The following is a 17691-nucleotide window of genomic DNA, read 5'->3' as shown; positions in this document are numbered from 1 at the left end:
CACCGTCCCGGTGTGTGACCTGGTGGGTCTCTGCTCCAGGTTGAGCCTCCGTCCCGCTGTCACCCTGATGGTGTTAGGAGAGGTGGTGAGGTGGCCGGAAGGGCGGGCCCCATGGGCAGATTTAGGGTACGTTGTTGGGATACCTTCTGCCCCCAGCCGGGAGGCCCGCAGGCCCGGCCCAGGGGAAGGTGGGCAGCGAAGGGGTGGGTTCAGGCCCTGACAAGTGGCCTGGCATTTCCAGTGGGAGAAGCAGCCGAAGTGAAGGGGCAGGAGCTGGGCCGGAACAGGGGTGGGCTGGGGGCGGCCGCCTTTAATGGGCTCCCTGCCAGGGGCTCCTCCGGGCTGGTGGTGGTAGCCGGCCCGAGTCTACAGGGGGCTTGCTCCGTTTCCCTTCAGCTCACTGGGTTTTTACCACATCTGTGCTCTCCTGTCCTCTGGGAGGGGTCTGGGAGGGGCCTGTGGGACCCTGGGGTCCTCCTCTCTCTGGCACCGCCGTGGGGGTCCATGGGAGGGAGGGCGGGGACGTGGAGCCCACTCCTGCTCCGCTCCGCGGTCAGCCGGGGGGACCTGTGCTGAGCTGGCATACTCTTGCCTCCTCACCTCCTCCGGGGGACAAGCCCGGCTGCGGAGGGGAGGGGGGAGGGAGGGAGGCCCCTAGCTGGGTGCACAGTGGCCCAGTCTCCATGGCCACCCCAGGGTGGCCGCAGAGCAGGTGGGCACGATGTCTCCCTGAGGCGCAGTGAGTGGGGCCAAGGAGGAACTTGGACGGTGCCCCACGCCCTGCAGCTCTGGCCCCTTTGGGCTCCGTGGCCCCTGAGCCGTGGCCTCCGTATCTGTGAAACGGGCCAGAGTTGATGAGGCTGGTGGTACATTTGCTTTGTGGACTGGTTCCAGGCCAGCAAGAGGGTTTCACTGCATGTGTATCTGGACTCTCCAAACCTCGGTTTCCCCAACTGTAAAGTGGCGCAGAGGGGAGAGGGGTCATTTCTAGCTGTGTTTGGGGGAGATTGACTCACCCATCCACCTAGCCATTCTTCTCTCTCTCTCTCCTCCCCTTCCTTCCTGTTTTCTACCCACCCATTCAGCCAGCCAGCCACCTATCCATCCACCCACCCGCCCGCCCACCACCCACCCACCCATCACCAACCCATCCATCCATTCACCCACTAATATCTCTTTTTATCCACTCATCCCTCCCTCCTTCCTCCCCCCGACTTTACTGACTGTAGACAGATCCCCCAAAGCCCCAGTCTTGGTTGGGCCAAAGGGCTGCCAGCCTGGATTGGGTTGGGGGACAGGGGAGGACAGATACTGCCTGATAAAGTGCTTTGGAGTTGGATGGGGCACATGGACCCAGTTTCTAACTTTGTGGGGAAGAGAGATGTCTTTCCTGGGGATACTTCCCAGTCAAGACGGAATTCTGGAGGAAATTCCCGAGTTTGCCACCTTCCCTCTTGGAAAGGGAGCTCATTGCTTGTTCTTCCCTGAGCCACCGAGCAGTGACTGGGTCCCTCCGGGGCGCCCTGCTTGCTGGGGCTGGGGATGGAAAGCAGGTCCTGACATCAGTGCCCCGATGTAGGGAAGGGGGAATTCAGCGAGGGCTCGGAGGGCAGAGCAGCAGCTGCCTGCGCGTGGTGGGGAGGTGTTTTAGGGAGTGGCCCTAGAACGCGGCCCTCACAGTGACCTAGGTCCGAGCCCTCGAGGCCCCCCCCTGGCCTGGTGATGGAGTGGCTGATGCCCAGTCAGACTGGGGATGTCCCCAGGGCAGGGCCCTCCAAGCGCACTCCCTGGGGCGGATGGGGTGACAGGCTCGGCCCGAGGGGCGGCCGCTTCCAGGTTTTCCGCCGTGGGGGCTAGGCGGTCCCGCGAGGCGTGGGCCCTGGGGTGGGGCTGGGCTTCTGTCAGGAAGCCGGGCTGAGCGGGCAGTGGGGCTGGGCACACCCCCTGTGGCGGGCTGCCAGCAGCCTTTGTTCTGGGATCTGGAGCGGATACCCTGGGAAGGGGGAGGGGGCAGCTGGCATCGGGCATCGGAGGCCTTCCTGCCTCTGGAGAACTGGGCAAGGGGGCGGGTGGGCCACAGGACAGCTCCTAGCCGTGGTGGGTGGGCCCGGGGCTGGGGGGGCTTGATCCCTGCAGCGTCTGTGTGTCTGGAGACAGTGGGGCCCATGGGGCCTCGTGAGCCTGACCCTTCTTTTTCTGAGTCACTCGTATCCTTGTGTGGTCTTTCCCGTCTCACCGTGGAGGGGGAGCCGTTGGACCCTCCTCCTTCCCGTTTTGCAGATGGAGAAACTGAGGCTCTGAGAGCCCAGCCCTGGCTGCAAAGGGCATGGGGAGCCCAGGCCTTGGCTCCCTGCCCTGCTCGCCTTGTGGACCTTGGCTGGGAACCCTCAGACCTGAGAGAGCCAAGCTGCTGGTGTGACCAGCCTCAGAACTGGGCCTCCTCTGGAGGGGTACAGAAAGACTCTACTAGCTGGCACTTTCCTGGGTCCCAGTGACCGGCCTGGGGGTCTTCCCAGGAGCCTCCTGCCAGCCTGAGGCTCCCCCTTCCCCCAGGGCATGGTGGGTGCTGTTCTGACTGCCCTGGCTCAGGCCCGCGCCACAGGGTAGGTCCAGGCTCAGGTCCTGGCAGGTAGGTCCTGCCCCCTTCAGGGGCTCGGCCGTGGGGTCCCAGGCCTTTGCCCCTGAGCCCAGTGGTTTTTTTTTTTTTTTAATGTTTATTATTTTTCTTCAGAGAGACAGAGACAGAATGAGAGTAGATTAGGGGCAGAGAGAGAGGGAGACGGAATAAGCAGGCTCCAGGCTCCGAGCTGTCAGCACAGAGCCCGACACGGGGTTCGAACCCACAAACTATGAGATCATGACCTGGGCTGAAGTCGGATGCTCACCCGACTGAGCCACCCGGGTGCCCCCAAGCCCAGTGGTCTTAAGGAGCTGGGCACAGATACCTGGGGGTCGCTGTGGGGCGGACCCCCTCCCTTTCCAGACACCCCCCTGGGGCCTGGCCATGGAGGAGGGGCTCTCCTCAGTGGTCCTCTCCCTCACCTGCCCACTGCCACCAACTCCCCAGATCTGGCTTCAGGTGGGGATGCTGATCCCCTCCCAACTGCGTTCTTGCCCTGTGGCAGGGGCAGGTCAGCCCTTTGTCCCAGCCCTGAGAGGTATGGCCAGGTAACGGTACAGAGGGACTGGGGCCAGCATCAGGGTGTGAGGCCAGGGTGAGGAGTCCGCCCTCCGTGGGGGACAGTGGGGAGACAGGGCGCCAGCAGCCACCGCCCACCCGATGAGGGTGCCGAGGAACAAAGCCTTGGCACAGCTGGTAGCCACCGGTGGGTGAGCCCCGTGGGCACTCGGGGAAACTGAGCCAGTGTGGATGGACCAGGACCCTGGTACTGGTTTCTAGATGAGTTGTCGGGCTTGGTCCCAGCCGGGCCACGTGGCCTCTGTGCCTCCTGGGCTGTTCCCTCCTCTAGAGTGGGGACAAGAGCACCTCCCTGTGGACTCTGTGCCTCAGCAAGGGCCCCAGAACCCACTGGCTGCTTTGGCTGTTGGGGTCCCCCGTGTGGCTCTGCCCTGCCAGCCCCGGTTCTGGGCAGGATGCCCTCAGAGGCCGGCCAGCTCGGGGCTCCCCTGGCAGGCCTCCTGGTCCCCGGGTGCCTGCTGGCCTGGCTTTCTGGCCCAGCTGGGCACTCGGCCATGCGGCCAGCACCCTGGGAGTGTCATCGGGGTTGTTCAAGGGAAGTGGCAGGAAGTATGACCGAGGCTGGTGGCCGGGCTCTGGTTACGGAGCCCAGCGGCCAGGACAGGTGCGGGGGCTGGTCCGGACATGGCCCCTTGAGCTGGGCTCCCTGGGGGAAGACAGTGAGGGGGTCCTGGTGGCATCCCTGGGGTAGACATCCCCCCTCTGCCGAGAATGAGCGAGACCCTTTACTCAGAGGACACAGGGCCAGAGGGGCCACCATGCTCGCACAAGCCACCCAGCACAAGGCACACACACCTCCCTGCCACCTCCCAGGCCTCCCCTCCCAGGCCCCGGTGGCCCCCAAAGCCTCCTGTTTTCTGTTTGTAAACAAACCCCAGGCATCGGTGACTAGCAGCCCCACTCACCGAGACCAAACTGTTTAGGTTTGGGCACCCCCCCGCCGGGATAAACTCTACTTCCTGTGGCTCGGGATTGACCATCTGGCCTGACCTGGGCCAGGCTGCAGGGAGGAGGGGACGGGGGGCAGTGAGCTTTGGGCTGGGGCTGGGCCCGAAACCCTCCTTCAAGGCCTCGGTGGTGGGGGTCTCTGAACACCTGTCGGAGGCCCTTCCACGCCCCCCATTCCCTGAAAGTCTCCCCATGCCGCTCTGCCCACCCGGTGCCCTGACCAGCAGTGTTGAGGCCCTGACGCCTCTGCGTATCCTCTGTTTCCGTGTCCTGCCTCCGTCCCGACAGTGGCTTTCCAGTCCTTGCCTCTCCTGGAACTGGTCCACGTGTAGCCTGTTTTCAGGCTCCCTGTTCCCGCTGTGTGGACGGCCATGCTTATTTACCCAGTTGGGGGCTTGAGTAGACACGCCCGGCCCAGCCTCGCCGGCCCGTGCCACGGCATTGATCGTCATGGATGTTTCCAGATGGGGTCCCTGCTTAGAGGGGTGCAGACGCGGGGGTGCTGGGCCCTGAAGGTGGGGGGATCCAGGAGGTCAGGGAGCTAGCCCGGACGCCTGGTCTAGGAGGGACTTCCTGCCTCCGCTGGGCCACAGTTTGGGACCCTGGCCCATCCCGGGAATGTCCCAGGCATCGGCATGGGGCCTTGCTTCCTTCAGGGCCAGGGCTGAGTCACACACTGAGGGGTGATTCACACCGCCCAGCCCAGCAGGGAGGAGGGGGCTGGGCTTCCACACCCCCCCCCTCCCCCCACCAGGACAGAGGCGTCAGGGCCGGCCTGGGTCTTTCCAGCTCTGAGATGAGCCGGGGCGGAGGTGGCCGCGCTGGTCATGAGCACCTCGCACTCCCATGTTCCAGCCGTGGCCCTGCCTTTAGTGATGTGGGCACCTTAACCGAAGAGGTGGCTGACCAGCTGTCACCCTCTGCCCCCCTCCCATCCCTGGAGGTGTCAGGGGCCCCTAGTGGGGTCTGGAGTCCCTCCCTATGTTGTCCAGACTCCAGCCCTGGCCCCTGCACATTCCCCTCCCCCCACTGCTGCCTTGGCACCGAGCATGTATTGGGCACCGGGTGCCCTGTGCACCCTCCCCGCCACCTCCAGGGACAGGTGGTGTCTTCCCGTTCGGAGCTTTCGGAGAGACACCGCGCCCTGACCCGCACCTTTGCCATGGTTGTCTTCCGACTGTGCTGTGTCCAGGGAGGGGACGCACAGCCACCGCAGTCTCTGGGCCTCCTGTCCTGGCCCCAGCCCCCCTCAGGCAGTGGTCACCACCGGGGCACGTGCCCTCCCGGGTCAGGAGGGCGTGGGGGCCAGGGGGCGCGGCGGCCGAGAGGCAGGTCTGGCTGCCGTCCTGGAGACGTGCCTGCCCCGGAATAGCCAGATTTTTAAAAATAACTCGGAGGCTTTTGTTTGGCTCTAGCTTTAAAAGACATTTTTTTCCTTCTGCACAGAACTTCGCAGCAGCGGGAAAGGTCAGCCCCAGCTGGCAGCGGAGCCCTGCAGGCGGGCGGGCAGGGGGAGGGCCGTGTCCAGGGAGGCCAGGGGTCTGCTCCTGCTCCCAGGTCACATCCAGGGCAGCTGTGCGGCCCTGGCAGCCGGAACCGGTTGGGGACAGATGGGGAAGGCTGGGTGCACGGCTACGTCCCCTCCAGCCTGGGGCCGTGGGCACAGCTGTCTGGGGCCCCCCGGGTGACAGGCCGGTGACGAGGTGGCAAACAGACGGAGGCAGGGGTCTTGCTCGCGTCTAGGGCGCTGCGCACGGGGTGGAAGTTTCCGTGCTGCCCTCGTCCCGCTGCTCCGTGCGTTTGAATCAATATTTGTGCAAGTGCCCTGAGCTGGGAAAAATGCGACCGGCCGCCGACCTGGGGGAGGGACAGAGCCGGCCAGCGGAGGGCGCAGCCTGGTGGCCTCGCTCAGGGAAAGGCGGGGGTGGGTCCCAGGGGGCTTGGCGGGAACCTTTCGTTTCCTCGGGGCCTCTGCTGGGGGCCGAGCTGCCGCCCCCACCCAAGAGCAGCCTGTGGGCACCTGACACGCACCCGGGGCCCCCCCTCCACCTGCCATGCCCCCCTCCTCCCGCACAAAGACCCCTCCTGCGGGAGGGGCCATTGGAGGTCCCCGGGGCTCCCTGGAGTGCCTGAGGGCTGGCCAAGGTGTCAGTCTGGGTGTGGGGTCTGTGCCCCAGAGACCCAGCCCCTCCCCCGCGGGCAGCACTGAACGGACGATGACCTCAGAGCCTGGCTGTGGGTGGAGAAGCCTGCGCCCCCACCCCCCTCCCCGGGGAAAGGCGGCTCTTGGCTTCAGCTGGGCCTGTCTCTGAAAACTCCAGGCCTTCTGGGAATGACAGGACTCGGAACGGGTGTGTCCCAGGGGCCTGGGACTTTCCCGTCCCCCTCCCCCCATTCTTAACGGCCCGTGCCCACCTTCCCTCACAGGATCACTGCGGCGGCCTCAGTTGATGGGGGTTGACTGTGGGCCTCGGGCAGCCCTGAAGTGGCCCCTGCCTCGTCCCGTGGGGCCCCAGTGCTCTGTTCCGGGGCAGCAGGCGCTGGCGGGGCCCTGCTGAGGGCACGGTGGGGGGCCTGATGGGTGACGTCACCTCTGAGGCTGCTGCACCGTCCACTGCCTACCTGGGGGGGCCCTGGGAGTGCGCCTGGGGTGGGGGTGTGGGCGCCCCACGCGGCCTGTCTGCTCACTCTGTCTGGTCTTGTGTGGGACCCCCCCGCCCCTCCTGAGTGCCCAGCCTTCCCTGTGCAGATTAGGGGCCGTCCGAGTCCCACTGCCCGCCCTGCCCGTGTCTCCTTGGAGCCCAAACACACCCTGCACGGGCAGAGCCTGCACAGTGGCCCTGCCGGCTTTGTTGTTCCCTTAGCGGCGGGGCAGAGGGCTGGGGGAGGGGGAGGCGCTCACTGGCCCTCAGAGCTTCGAGGCCTGGAAAACACTGTCCCTCCCCCATCCCGTCAGCACATAGGGGAGGCTGAGGCCGGGTGGGTGCAGGGACACCACCCCCCGGAAGCATGTGTGCAGGGGCGGGGCAGTCACGCCCGGCTGGTGTGTGAGGGTAGGCCTCCTCAGCCACTCTGCCTCTCAGGGGTCTCGGTGGCCCAGCCTCATCATCCAGGCCACGGCCGGGCAGGCGCCTGAGCCTCCTGGCTGTTCTCAGTGAGCCAGAGCCCTTTCCTGGGAACTGTGGCCCAGGGTTGGGAGCTCTGGATGCTGATGTGGGGACCCCCTGCCATGCGCCGTACCCCCAAGGAGCTGGGTCCACAACCTGTAAGGGTCCTCCAGCCTCCGTGGGGCGCTGCCTCTTGAAAGGGGCTCCTTCATTACCTCGCCCCATGTGTCTGCATACCAGGGCCTCCGGAGCCAGCATGGGTGGGCTGCAGTCAGGAGGGCTTCCCCGAGGAGGTGTCCCGATTGCCCTGTGGATCCCGTGTCGGATGGGGCTGGGGGATCAAGGCTAACACCTGCTAGGCCGCAGGGCCGGGGAAGCAGTCGACAGGGGAGGGACCCCACCAAGCCCCTGGAGGCACAAGACATTAGGGACATCCAGGGATGCTGTCCTCCGGTGAGGAAGAGGTGAGAGGCATACCTCCCTGGAGTGAGGTTGTGCTGGGGCAGAGCAGGAGAGGTGCCCCTGTGCTGCCTGCCGGTGCTTGAGGGATTCTAGGTGCCTCTGCGGGAACGGCTTTGCCCTTCCCGGGCTGGGTGCCGCCCTGACACGCCCCGGGCCCTGTGAAGTACCAGCTCCTGGGCTGGCGAGGGTTCCTTGGCCCAGATCTGAGAGGGCTTATGGTCCAGCCCCTCTGCCCCACTGGGGTCTCCTGATGAGCACAGGGACCTGCCGTCGGGGCCTCCGGGGCCGTGGGCCGGTCAGTGGGAGAGGGAGCTGGTCCTGAGTCAGCTCTGAGAGTGCCATGGGGGTGACCGGGGTGAGGCTGGAGAGGGGCCCCGTTCCGGGAGCTGCTGGCTGTTTGAGGAGGCCAGGCTCATTTGGGAGCTGGGGCTACCGTCTGGCCACCTGCCCAGGCCGGCCACCAGAGCCTCGGGGACAGTGGAATGAGCCCCTGACTTGGCCGGCCAGCCTCGCTGCCTGGGCACTATGGACAGACTGCCCCTGTGCCCCTTCTACCCCGGCCCCCAGGCCTGCCTGCAGACTCAGAGCCTGACCCATGTGCCGCTGGGGCAGAGGTGGAGGGAGGCACCCCAGGCCCAGGAGGGGAGACTGTCAGAAATGGGGGTTCCCACCCTCAGTCTCTGTGTCCCCAGCATGGGCCTCGGCAGCCACAGGCCTGAGCCAAGGGGCTGTGCCCCGAGCCGGCTGGCCTTCATGGGCCTAGCCCACGGACGTCCAGCGTGGGAAAAGAGGGCCCCCCTTATGGGGTGGGGTGGCCGTCCAGGCCCTGAGCTGAGGGGAGGGGGCCTGGGGGCGTCAACACCTCACCCTCCCGCAGGTTTTCCACGTGGCCTACGTGCTCATCAAGTTCGCCAACTCGCCGAGACCGGACCTCTGGGTGCTGGAGCGGTCCACGGACTTCGGCCACACCTACCAGCCGTGGCAGTTCTTTGCCTGTGAGTCTCCCGGCCGGGGCTGGCCGGGGGCGTCCCCTGGGGTGGGCCGCCATCCCCGTGCTCTCTCAGGGCCCCGAGTGCCAGGCCTGCCCTCACGCCCAGCTTCCGCACATCAGGGCCGTGGGGCGTGAGGTCCCAAATGCAGGTGCGTGCTCAGCAGTTCCTTTCCCTGACGTGGGTCCGGGCTGGGTCCGGGCGCTGGTGATGCCAGGATCTCTGGTGCCACATCTTGGCTCTCACTAGACCGGCTTCATGGCCCAGCAGCTCCAGGAGCAACAAGGGGAGCCGGTCAGGAGCCCTGACGTCTCCCTGGCGCACCTGTCCAGCGCCACCATGACCGGCCATGTTGATGGGGACGCTCCCGCTGGGCGGGCCTGGGTCACGGGTCCCTCAGAACTCCGGGGGCGAGAGTGAGGGCGGGGAGTCCTCCACAGGGCAGTTGGGAATGGTCCCCCAAGCACGGGATGAGGAGGGCCATTGCGGGGGGGGGGGGGGGGGGGGCACTTGTTCTCTGCAGAGAGAGGCCGGCGTGGCGAGGGCCACGCCCTCCTGGGGAAGCTCCCTTCTCAGCAGGTGCCTCGCCCCTGCAACAACTGCCTGTGGGGCCGGGCGGGGTGGCCCGTCGAGGCACAGCAGTGTCGGGGGGTGCCGCTGGGGCCCCGCGCCCTCACCTTCCCGCCCGGTTCCCACAGCCTCCAAGAGGGACTGCTTTGAGCGGTTCGGGCCACAGACGCTGGAGCGCATCACGCGGGACGACCACGTCATTTGCTCCACCGAGTACTCTCGGATCGTGCCCCTGGAGAACGGCGAGGTGGGCTCTGGGGCAGCACGGTGGCCGGTCCCTGCTGGTCTGGCGGTGGCGGCCCACACCCTGGCCTGACCCTGTGCCCTGTGTGCAGATTGTGGTATCCCTGGTGAACGGGCGCCCGGGGGCCATGAACTTCTCCTACTCACCCCTGCTGCGTGACTTCACCAAAGCTACCAACATCCGTCTGCGCTTCCTGCGCACAAACACGCTGCTGGGCCACCTCATGGGCAAGGCGCTGCGGGACCCCACCGTCACCCGCCGGGTGAGACGCCGACCGGTGGGCCCCAAGGGCGGTCTGGCCGGGCCGGGGCTGGTGTGGGTGAGCCGCGGTGCTCACCGCCCACGGGTGCAGTATTATTATAGCATCAAGGACATCAGCATCGGTGGCCGCTGCGTCTGCCATGGCCACGCGGACGTCTGTGACGCCCAAGACCCCACGGACCCCTTCAGGTGAGGCCCGCCTCTTGCCGCCGGTCCTCATCCCCTTCCCCGCTCCGGGGCTTGGAGACCCGGTGCCGCCGCCCACCGCGTCCCCGGATGACGCGCCCTGGCTGCCGTCCCACGGCCTCGGTTTGCTCACACGCGCGGCGAAGCGGGGGGGGCAGCGTGCGTGCGGCTCCCCAGGGGGCCCTGGGCCTGGCTCGCACCCGTCTGCCCAGAGGCCGGCAGCGAGGGGGTTCTTGTTCGGCCCTCCGGGCTGGCTGCTTCTCCCGCCCCAGCAGGGGAGTCGGGTGGGCGTGGGGACATGCCTGAGACTGCACGTCCTTGTTCTCTAGTCCTCTCCCTTCCCTCGGGACACAAATAATACCTGCTCTGCTGTCCCCGTGCCTGACCTCGTCCCCCACCGCAGGCACGGGCCCGGGAGCATCTGTTCTGGGGAGACCGGGAACGTGCGAACCTGTACCCAGTGTGGGGTCCCTGCGGGGCTGATGCTGCAGGGCCAGGCGGGTCCGGGGCGGACAGAGGTGCCAAGAGATGTAGCCGAGTCTGGATGGGGGGCCCGTGGAGACCCCTGCCCGCTACGGGGAGCTAGCAGGCCGCCCCTGCCGCTTCCCTGGCCTTGAAATCCCGCAGCCCCCACCTCATGCATTTGGGGTGGGGGCCTGCGCTGTGCTCTCTGCAGGCCGTTGTCCACACCCCCACTTACGGGGGGGTGCAGATGAAGCCCGGAAGCAGGGGAGGTCACCCCGTTCGTGGCCTCATGAGCGGCGAGCCCCAGGCCTCCTCAGATACGGCCGATGGGTCTGAGGAGGGAAGGGTACCTTCACCTGGCCGGAGGACACAGGCTGGCTGCCCGCCTCCCGGTGGCCCTCCGGACCCATCCGGCCCGTCCTGCGGCCCTGTGGCCCCGACTCGGGCCCTCACCGGCAGCGTCGGCTGCTGAGCTCGGGCCCCGCTAGTTGCTCTGGGAGATCGGGTGCCAAGTGGGAACACGTGCCAGCTGGCAGAGGCGCCTGCTGGGCGCCAGACCGGCCTCGGAGGAGACGCGGGCCTGCCCTTGCCTGCCGGGAAGGCGTCGGTATCTGCTCTGACTCACCTGCACACGGGTGTGGACGGGGCTCAGCTCACCCTGTGGGGCACGAGGGGTGGTGCCCACGGGGCGGCTGCCCCAGGACGACAGACGCCGACCCCCCCCATGCCACGTCCCAGAGCTCCAGCCTGTTCTGCTCTCCCTGTTCCCATCTCCCACACCTCTGCCCTCCTCCGGGGGGCGGGGGGGGGGGGGGGTCTGCCCCTTACAGCCCCCGACCCACCATCTCCCGTGGGTCTCTGCCTCCTCCCCCGCCTCGGCCTGCACCATCCCCACCTCCTCCACCTGGAGCACCCTCACCTCCTCCTTCACCTGGAGCACCCACACCTCTTCCTCCTCCACCTGGAGTACCTGCACCTCCCCCTTCTCCTCTACCTGGAGCACCTACACCTCCTCCTCCACCTGGAGCACCCGCACCTCCTCTTCCTCCTCCACCTGGAGCACCCTCACCTCCTCCTTCACCTGGAGCACCCGCACCTCCTCTTCCTCCTCCACCTGGAGTACCTGCACCTCCCCCTTCTCCTCTACCTGGAGCACCCGCACCTCCTCCTCCACCTGGAGCACCCGCACCTCCTCTTCCTCCTCCACCTGGAGCACCCGCACCTCCTCCTTCTCCACCTGGAGCACCCGCACCTCCCCCTCCTCCTCCTCCTCCTCCTCCTTCACCTGGAACACCCGCACCTCCTCCTTCTCCACCTGCACCACCACCATCACCACCATCTCCAAGCCCCCTGCACCCTCTCCCCCATCTCCGTCACCACCACCACTACCTGCCTGGCTCTGTTCAGAACCCCTCACTCACTCTCCTGCTTTCCTCTGATTTGGAAGTTACACGTTTTCTTTCTGTTGCTGTGTCGTTGTGTCAGTCGTCTGGGCCGCTGTGACGAGATACCATAGACACGTGGCTTATCAACAACAGAAACACACTTCTCACTGTTCTGGAGGCCACGGCGGCCCACTTCCTGGTTCTTGGTGTATCTTCACGTGACAGGGGGTGATGGAGCTCTTAAGGTCCTTTCATAAGGACACTAATCCCACTAACGGGGGCTCCACCCTCAAGACCTAATCACCCCCTGAAGGCCCCACCTCCCAGTACTGTCACCTTGGCCGCTAGGTTCCGTGCGTGAGTTCTGGGGGACGCAGACATTTGGCCGGTGGCCGTGCTGTTTACTGTAGTGGTGAGACCCTTGCTTAGCGTCGGGCATACGTGACCAGATCGAAGCGTAACCAGCTGCTCTGTGGCCCTGATGACACAGCGCCCAAGAGCTCTGACCCCGTGCATGGTGCTTCCGTCCAGTGGGAATGTGTGGTCTCTGATGACGGCTGTTGTCTGTGGCTGTTTTGTCCCCACTCTTGGGTGGGCAGGTAGCTTGGCCGACTAGAATTCTGGTTGACGGCTGTGTCTCTCACACTTCAGAGAAAGCATTTCGCTGTCGCTTGGTGTCCTCAATGGGTGGGAGAGTCACTGTCACATGCACTGTTGCCCCTCTGGTTTGTCTGCCCCTTCTGGATGGTTCTGTGACCTTCTCTGCAGAATATCTCTGTGGCATCAAGGAGTGGTTCTGTCTTCTCTTGCTCAAACTCATGCTTTCTGAATCTGAGAGAGTGTTTTTGTTGGTTCGGGACCATTCCTGGCCATCGGCTCTGACCTTGCCCCTTACACCTCTTTTCTTTTTCCAGAATTCTGTTCCATAGACAGGAACTTCTTACGGTTTCCTTCTGTCTCCGGACTTCACGTGTGCTTCCCTATCGGTTTTCTGAGCTGCCTTTAGGTGGTTAGTTTAGGTCACTGAAACTCCAGCTGAGAGTAGCCTGTCCGTTATCTGGAATTTTGGTGATTGAATTTTTTGTTTATAGAAGTTCTGATTGGTTCTTTGGCTACACCTGCCTGTTTTTCATAGCGTTGCAGGTTTTGTTTTAGGTTCCTTTGGTTATAACTTGAAACGTTCGTGTTTTTGGTTTCTTCCCATTTGCCCCCAAGTTGCTGGGGTCGTGTCCTGCTGATCTGCTGTGTGGGCTGCGTGTTGTGTCGCTGCTGGGCCCCAGACTGGGAACGATCACTCCAGAGTAGTTTTGTGAGGGCCTTTGCCAAACACCCCCGGGGTATCACTAGCCCAGTACCACTTTTTACATTAATTTTTGGTGCCCTGACCGTGTAGACCGTGGAAGAACCAAACAACAGGTGCGGACTCTACATTACGGACCCTCAGAGCTGGGGTGGAGACAGACCGGCTTCCTGGGGCCACCTCTCTGTGGCAGCCACTCCTGCTTCCTCTTCCACGGAGGCTTCCCAGATGTCCCCTGGCCCTGAGGGCGAGCAGTGTTGATTCCCAAGGCCCTGCAGACACTTTGGGGGGAGGGGCTGGATCCGTGTGATCTGAGGCCTGGGTCTCCGTGGACCAGCTTCTGAGGTCCTGCTCAGGACACGCACAGTGCCTGCAGCTGCGGTGCTGGCCCGGGACCAGAGTCAGCAGCCCCGAGCTGTGGTTCCTGCCCCCGCCTCGGTTGAGTGACGGAGGTGTGTGTCGGGTGGGGCTTGGGCATGGGTGTTCTGCAAACTCAGTCCTCAGCTGCGGCCAGCTGTCCCCCTGACCACTGAGCCAACGGGAGCTGCTCTCCAGCACAGCAGGCGGGCTTCCAGCCGTCTGGTGTCCACCCCCGCTGGAAGAGGAAGCAGTTCCTGGCCACTTGCCCCTGGGGCGGCGCCCTGGATGCCTGGGGGTATCTGGCTGAGCTCATACTGCTGAGCGAGACCTGGGCCTTGGAGCTGGCCCAGGGAGGCTGTGGGCTCGGCCTTAGGGCCCCGCCACAGGATGGAGGGCTTAGCTCCAACAAGAAGGACCCGGGGCTCCAGGCTGACCTGCAGGCAGGGGCCACCTACGCCGCCACCGAGTGCCCTGTCCCAGCCCCCCTGACACGCGTCCTGGGCCCTCCTCCCATCCTCCGTGGGGGCTGTGCACAGCCCCTGCCATCTTTCTCCTCGTGTCCCTGTGGGTCCACGGTGGGGCCCCTCCCTCCTGTCTCACGTGTCCCCCACAGGCTTCAGTGTGCCTGTCAGCACAACACATGTGGGGGCTCCTGTGACCGCTGCTGCCCAGGCTTCAACCAGCAGCCGTGGAAGCCGGCAACCACCGAAAGCGCCAACGAGTGCCAGTGTGAGTGCCCTGCGCGTGCCCGCGTGCGCACACACACGTGCTCACACGCCTTCTCCGTCGGCGTGCTCTGGCCACGTGGCGGGCTCCGCCCCCACCCCCACCCCAGCCGGGCCACACCCGGGGTCACCCCTGGTCTGTGAGGTATGCCCTGGGGGTTCCCGCGAGAGGGGGTCGGGGAGGGCCTGTGAACAGCCACGCCCCTTCTCTCCAGCCTGCAACTGCCACGGCCACGCCCACGACTGCTTCTACGACCCGGAGGTGGACCGGCGCAACGCCAGCCAGAACCTGGACGGCGCGTACCAGGGCGGGGGCGTGTGCGTCGACTGCCAGGTGGGATGGGGGCGTGAGGGGAACTAGGGCGAGGGCGGGGCTCTAGGGGGGCGTGGGCAGGGCCCCACGCAGTCTGCGCACCCAGGGCGGGGGGCGGGGGTGGAGGTGGAGGAGCACGCCCGGGCTCAGGGGCCCCGTATCCGCCACCCCAGCATCACACGACCGGCATCAACTGTGAACGCTGCCTGCCCGGCTTCTTCCGTGCCCCGGACCAGCCCCTTGACTCTCCCCACGCTTGCCGCCGTGAGTGGGGTTGGCCCGGGTGGGGCCTTCCGGGGGCGGGGGCGTCCGGGGTCTCCGGCTCCCTGCTCCGCTGGGGTCCCCGCCCCGCCGTGGGAGGCCCGGCCGGGGTCTCGCCCGGCTTCCCTGGGGCCGGCCCAGTGGCCCCGGGCCTGCCGTCTCACGACGCCTCGGCCCCGTCCAGGCTGCAACTGCGAGTCGGACTTCACGGACGGGACGTGCGAAGATCTGACCGGCCGCTGCTACTGCCGGCCCAACTTCACCGGGGAGCGCTGCGACGCGTGTGCCGAGGGCTTCGCCGGCTTCCCGCGCTGCTACCGTGAGGGCGTCTGCCGGGGGGGGGGGGGGGGACCAGGGCTCGGTCCCCAGAGCCCTGGGAGGTGGGGGGACCCAGGGTGGAGCCTCCGGTCCTGCCCGCGTGTCCAGTGGTGCTGAGCCGACCTGGCTGACGCGCAGCGTCTCCTCCCTCAGCGGCGTCGTCCTCCTCCCCCAACCACACCGGGGAACAGGTGCTGCCAGCCGGACAGATCGTGAGTAAGTGTCGCCCGAGGTCCCCGTCCTGCCCTGGGCTCCGCTAGAGCAGTGGGGCGGGGGGAGCCCCGTGAAGGACCTCACGGGAGGGGGAGGGTTCACTGTGCTCACCTTACTTTTGGCTCTTGTGTATTTTTTAAGTGTATTTTGAGAGACAGAGTGGAGCAGAGGAGGGGCAGAGAGAGGGGGAGAGGATCCAAGCAGGCTCCACGTGGTCATTGCTCAGAGCCTGACCTGGGACTTGAACCCACGAACTGTGAGATCGTGACCTGAGATGGAATCAGAGGTCAGACACTTAACTGACCGAGCCACCCAGGTGCCCTTTGGTTCTTGTATTTTTATGCAAATAATGCATGTTCGTGCTAAAAAAAAAAACAAAAAAACCCTCCAGAAGGATGGGGAAGTATAAAGCGGAAAAAAAAAGGTATCCGAGATTGCGCCATTTACAAATAAGCCCTCTTCCTACAGCCAGGACCTCCCTGTGTGCCTGCACACTTCTGCAGACAGCCACGTGTACATGAGCTTTGTAACTGTGTTTCCACCCGCTGTGGCCGCTGTGGCCCTGCAGACGTGTCCCTTCGTGTTCCGTGTCATCCCAACAGATGTAGCGTTTACTTCACTCCCAATTGTTAGAAGTTTAGGTTCTTTCCAATTAAAAAAAAATGCTACGATAAACATCCCCGTAGCTAAAACTTTCCATCAATTCTCAATCATTTCTGCAGAACAATTTCCTAGAAGGTTCTGAGTCACTAGACATGCATGTTCAGGGACATTTTTGGCGGCAGGTTGCCAAACCGCTCTCTGAAACGAAATAGTGTCCAGTGTAGTCACGTTAGCGGCATCAGCGGATGCTCAGGGCACCACCGCAGCGACGCAAGCTGCTTGCGACCGTCAGCCCAGCGGGCAGGACGCTCACCTGTCAGAGACCGCCTCCCCCTTGTCTTTCTGGAATCAGGCGCGCCTTTCAGCAGATGGTGTGTCCCAGTCTGATGGGCAGGCGTTTTTCTTCCGTAACGGCATCCACGTTGCTGGCGGGGCTGAGCTCTCTGCGCGCTCAGCAAACGACGCGTGGCTCACATGCCGGTGCCTCCACCAGCAGGGTCCTCTGCCTTGTGTCTTGGGGACTCTTCTCTCCTGTGCTGCCGTTTTAACCCTCCGGTGGTTCTGTCGACACTTGCGTCTGACTCCGTCGTAGGGAGGTGGTGCGCCCTAAACTCACTTATTCTTGTGTCGCTTGGTCTTGGACGGTCTCTCATTTACATTTAAATGTCTGTTCTTCGTCAGTGGCGTAAACAGCGGTCAACAGACTTCTTCCGGAAAGGGCCAGACAGGGCCTGCCTTTGATTTTGAGGGCCAGATGTCCTGTCGTGGCTCGTGAGACCCGCTGTCGTGTGCCATAGCTGGAAAGCGGTGTGGACTGTGTGAACGTGAATGGGCCTGGCTGTGTTCCAGTAAAGCTTTATTTGCAAAGCAGGCAGGGGAACCAAGCCCTTGGACTGCAGTTTGCTGAGCCCCAGCATAACTCCCAAAAGCCCTCCGGTCCCTGTGGCCCAGGGTTGGCGCTCCACGACGGCCATGCTGGTGGGGTGTCCAGGTCAGTCTGCTCCTTGTCCGAGGAATTCCGTTGTGTCTGTCCTAAATTTTTTTTTAACGTTTATTTATTATTGAGAGAGAGAGAGCGTGAGACGGGGGAAGGGCAGAGAGAGAGGGAGACACAGAATCCGAAGCCGGCTCCAGGCTCCGAGCTGTCGGCACAGAGCCCGACGCGGGGCTCGAACTCACAGAGTGTGAGATCATGAGCTGAGCCGAAGTCGGACGCTTCACCGGCGCCCCTATTGTGTCTTTCCTAACGCAGACCTTTTCTTTCCTAACGCAGACCTTCGTGTCTGTATCTGTCGGGGAGACTGGTTGAGGGTTTTCTTGGTGTTTTTCTTTGGTGTGTGTGCCATCTGGTTTTCATTTTGTAATTCGTTTTGTAGAATACTTGGGAAATGACCCTCGCTTGGGCGGTTTAAAAATCACGGGAATTACCCATTTCTTAAAAGTTTGATGGGACTTCTGAGGCCACGGGCCCTGACACCTGTTGTTTACTGGAAGTCTTCGACTGTGGTTCTCGTTCCTCCCGTGGTTTTGTATCTGTTGATTTCCTGCCTCAGCCTAAGTCCATTCTGGTCGTTGATGTTTCTTAGCAAATTGCCTATGTCTTTTGGTTTTGTTTTGTTTTTTATTAAAGAGGTTTTAAGTTTACTTTTTTTGAGAGAGACAGACTGAGCAGGGGAGGGGCAGAGAGAGACAGAGGGAAAGAGAATCCCAAGCACGATCAGCACTGTCAGGATAGACCTGAGCCGAAATCGAGAGTTGCATGCATAACCGACTGAGCCACCC

The 17691-nt window shown here is 64.0% G+C and overlaps 1 protein-coding gene across 1 annotated transcript in view; it reads left to right on the top strand.

Moving 5' to 3' along the window:
• Positions 1–17691, top strand: part of LAMA5 (laminin subunit alpha 5) — a 50362-nt gene that overhangs the window by 5961 nt on the left and 26710 nt on the right. Inside the window, exons 3-11 of the mRNA XM_081795395.1 lie at positions 8594–8711; positions 9404–9522; positions 9611–9781; positions 9872–9969; positions 14090–14205; positions 14417–14535; positions 14688–14778; positions 14960–15094; positions 15247–15309. Coding sequence (XP_081651521.1) covers positions 8594–8711; positions 9404–9522; positions 9611–9781; positions 9872–9969; positions 14090–14205; positions 14417–14535; positions 14688–14778; positions 14960–15094; positions 15247–15309 — 1030 coding nt within the window. The remainder of the gene's footprint in view (positions 1–8593; positions 8712–9403; positions 9523–9610; positions 9782–9871; positions 9970–14089; positions 14206–14416; positions 14536–14687; positions 14779–14959; positions 15095–15246; positions 15310–17691) is intronic.

Source organism: Panthera onca, chromosome A3, assembly GCF_046562875.1.
Source record: "Panthera onca isolate mPanOnc1 chromosome A3, mPanOnc1 haplotype 2, whole genome shotgun sequence".
Lineage (NCBI taxonomy): Eukaryota > Metazoa > Chordata > Mammalia > Carnivora > Felidae > Panthera > Panthera onca.
The sequence above is the reverse complement of the archived record's forward strand: the minus strand, read 5'-3'. Positions and strand labels throughout refer to the sequence as shown.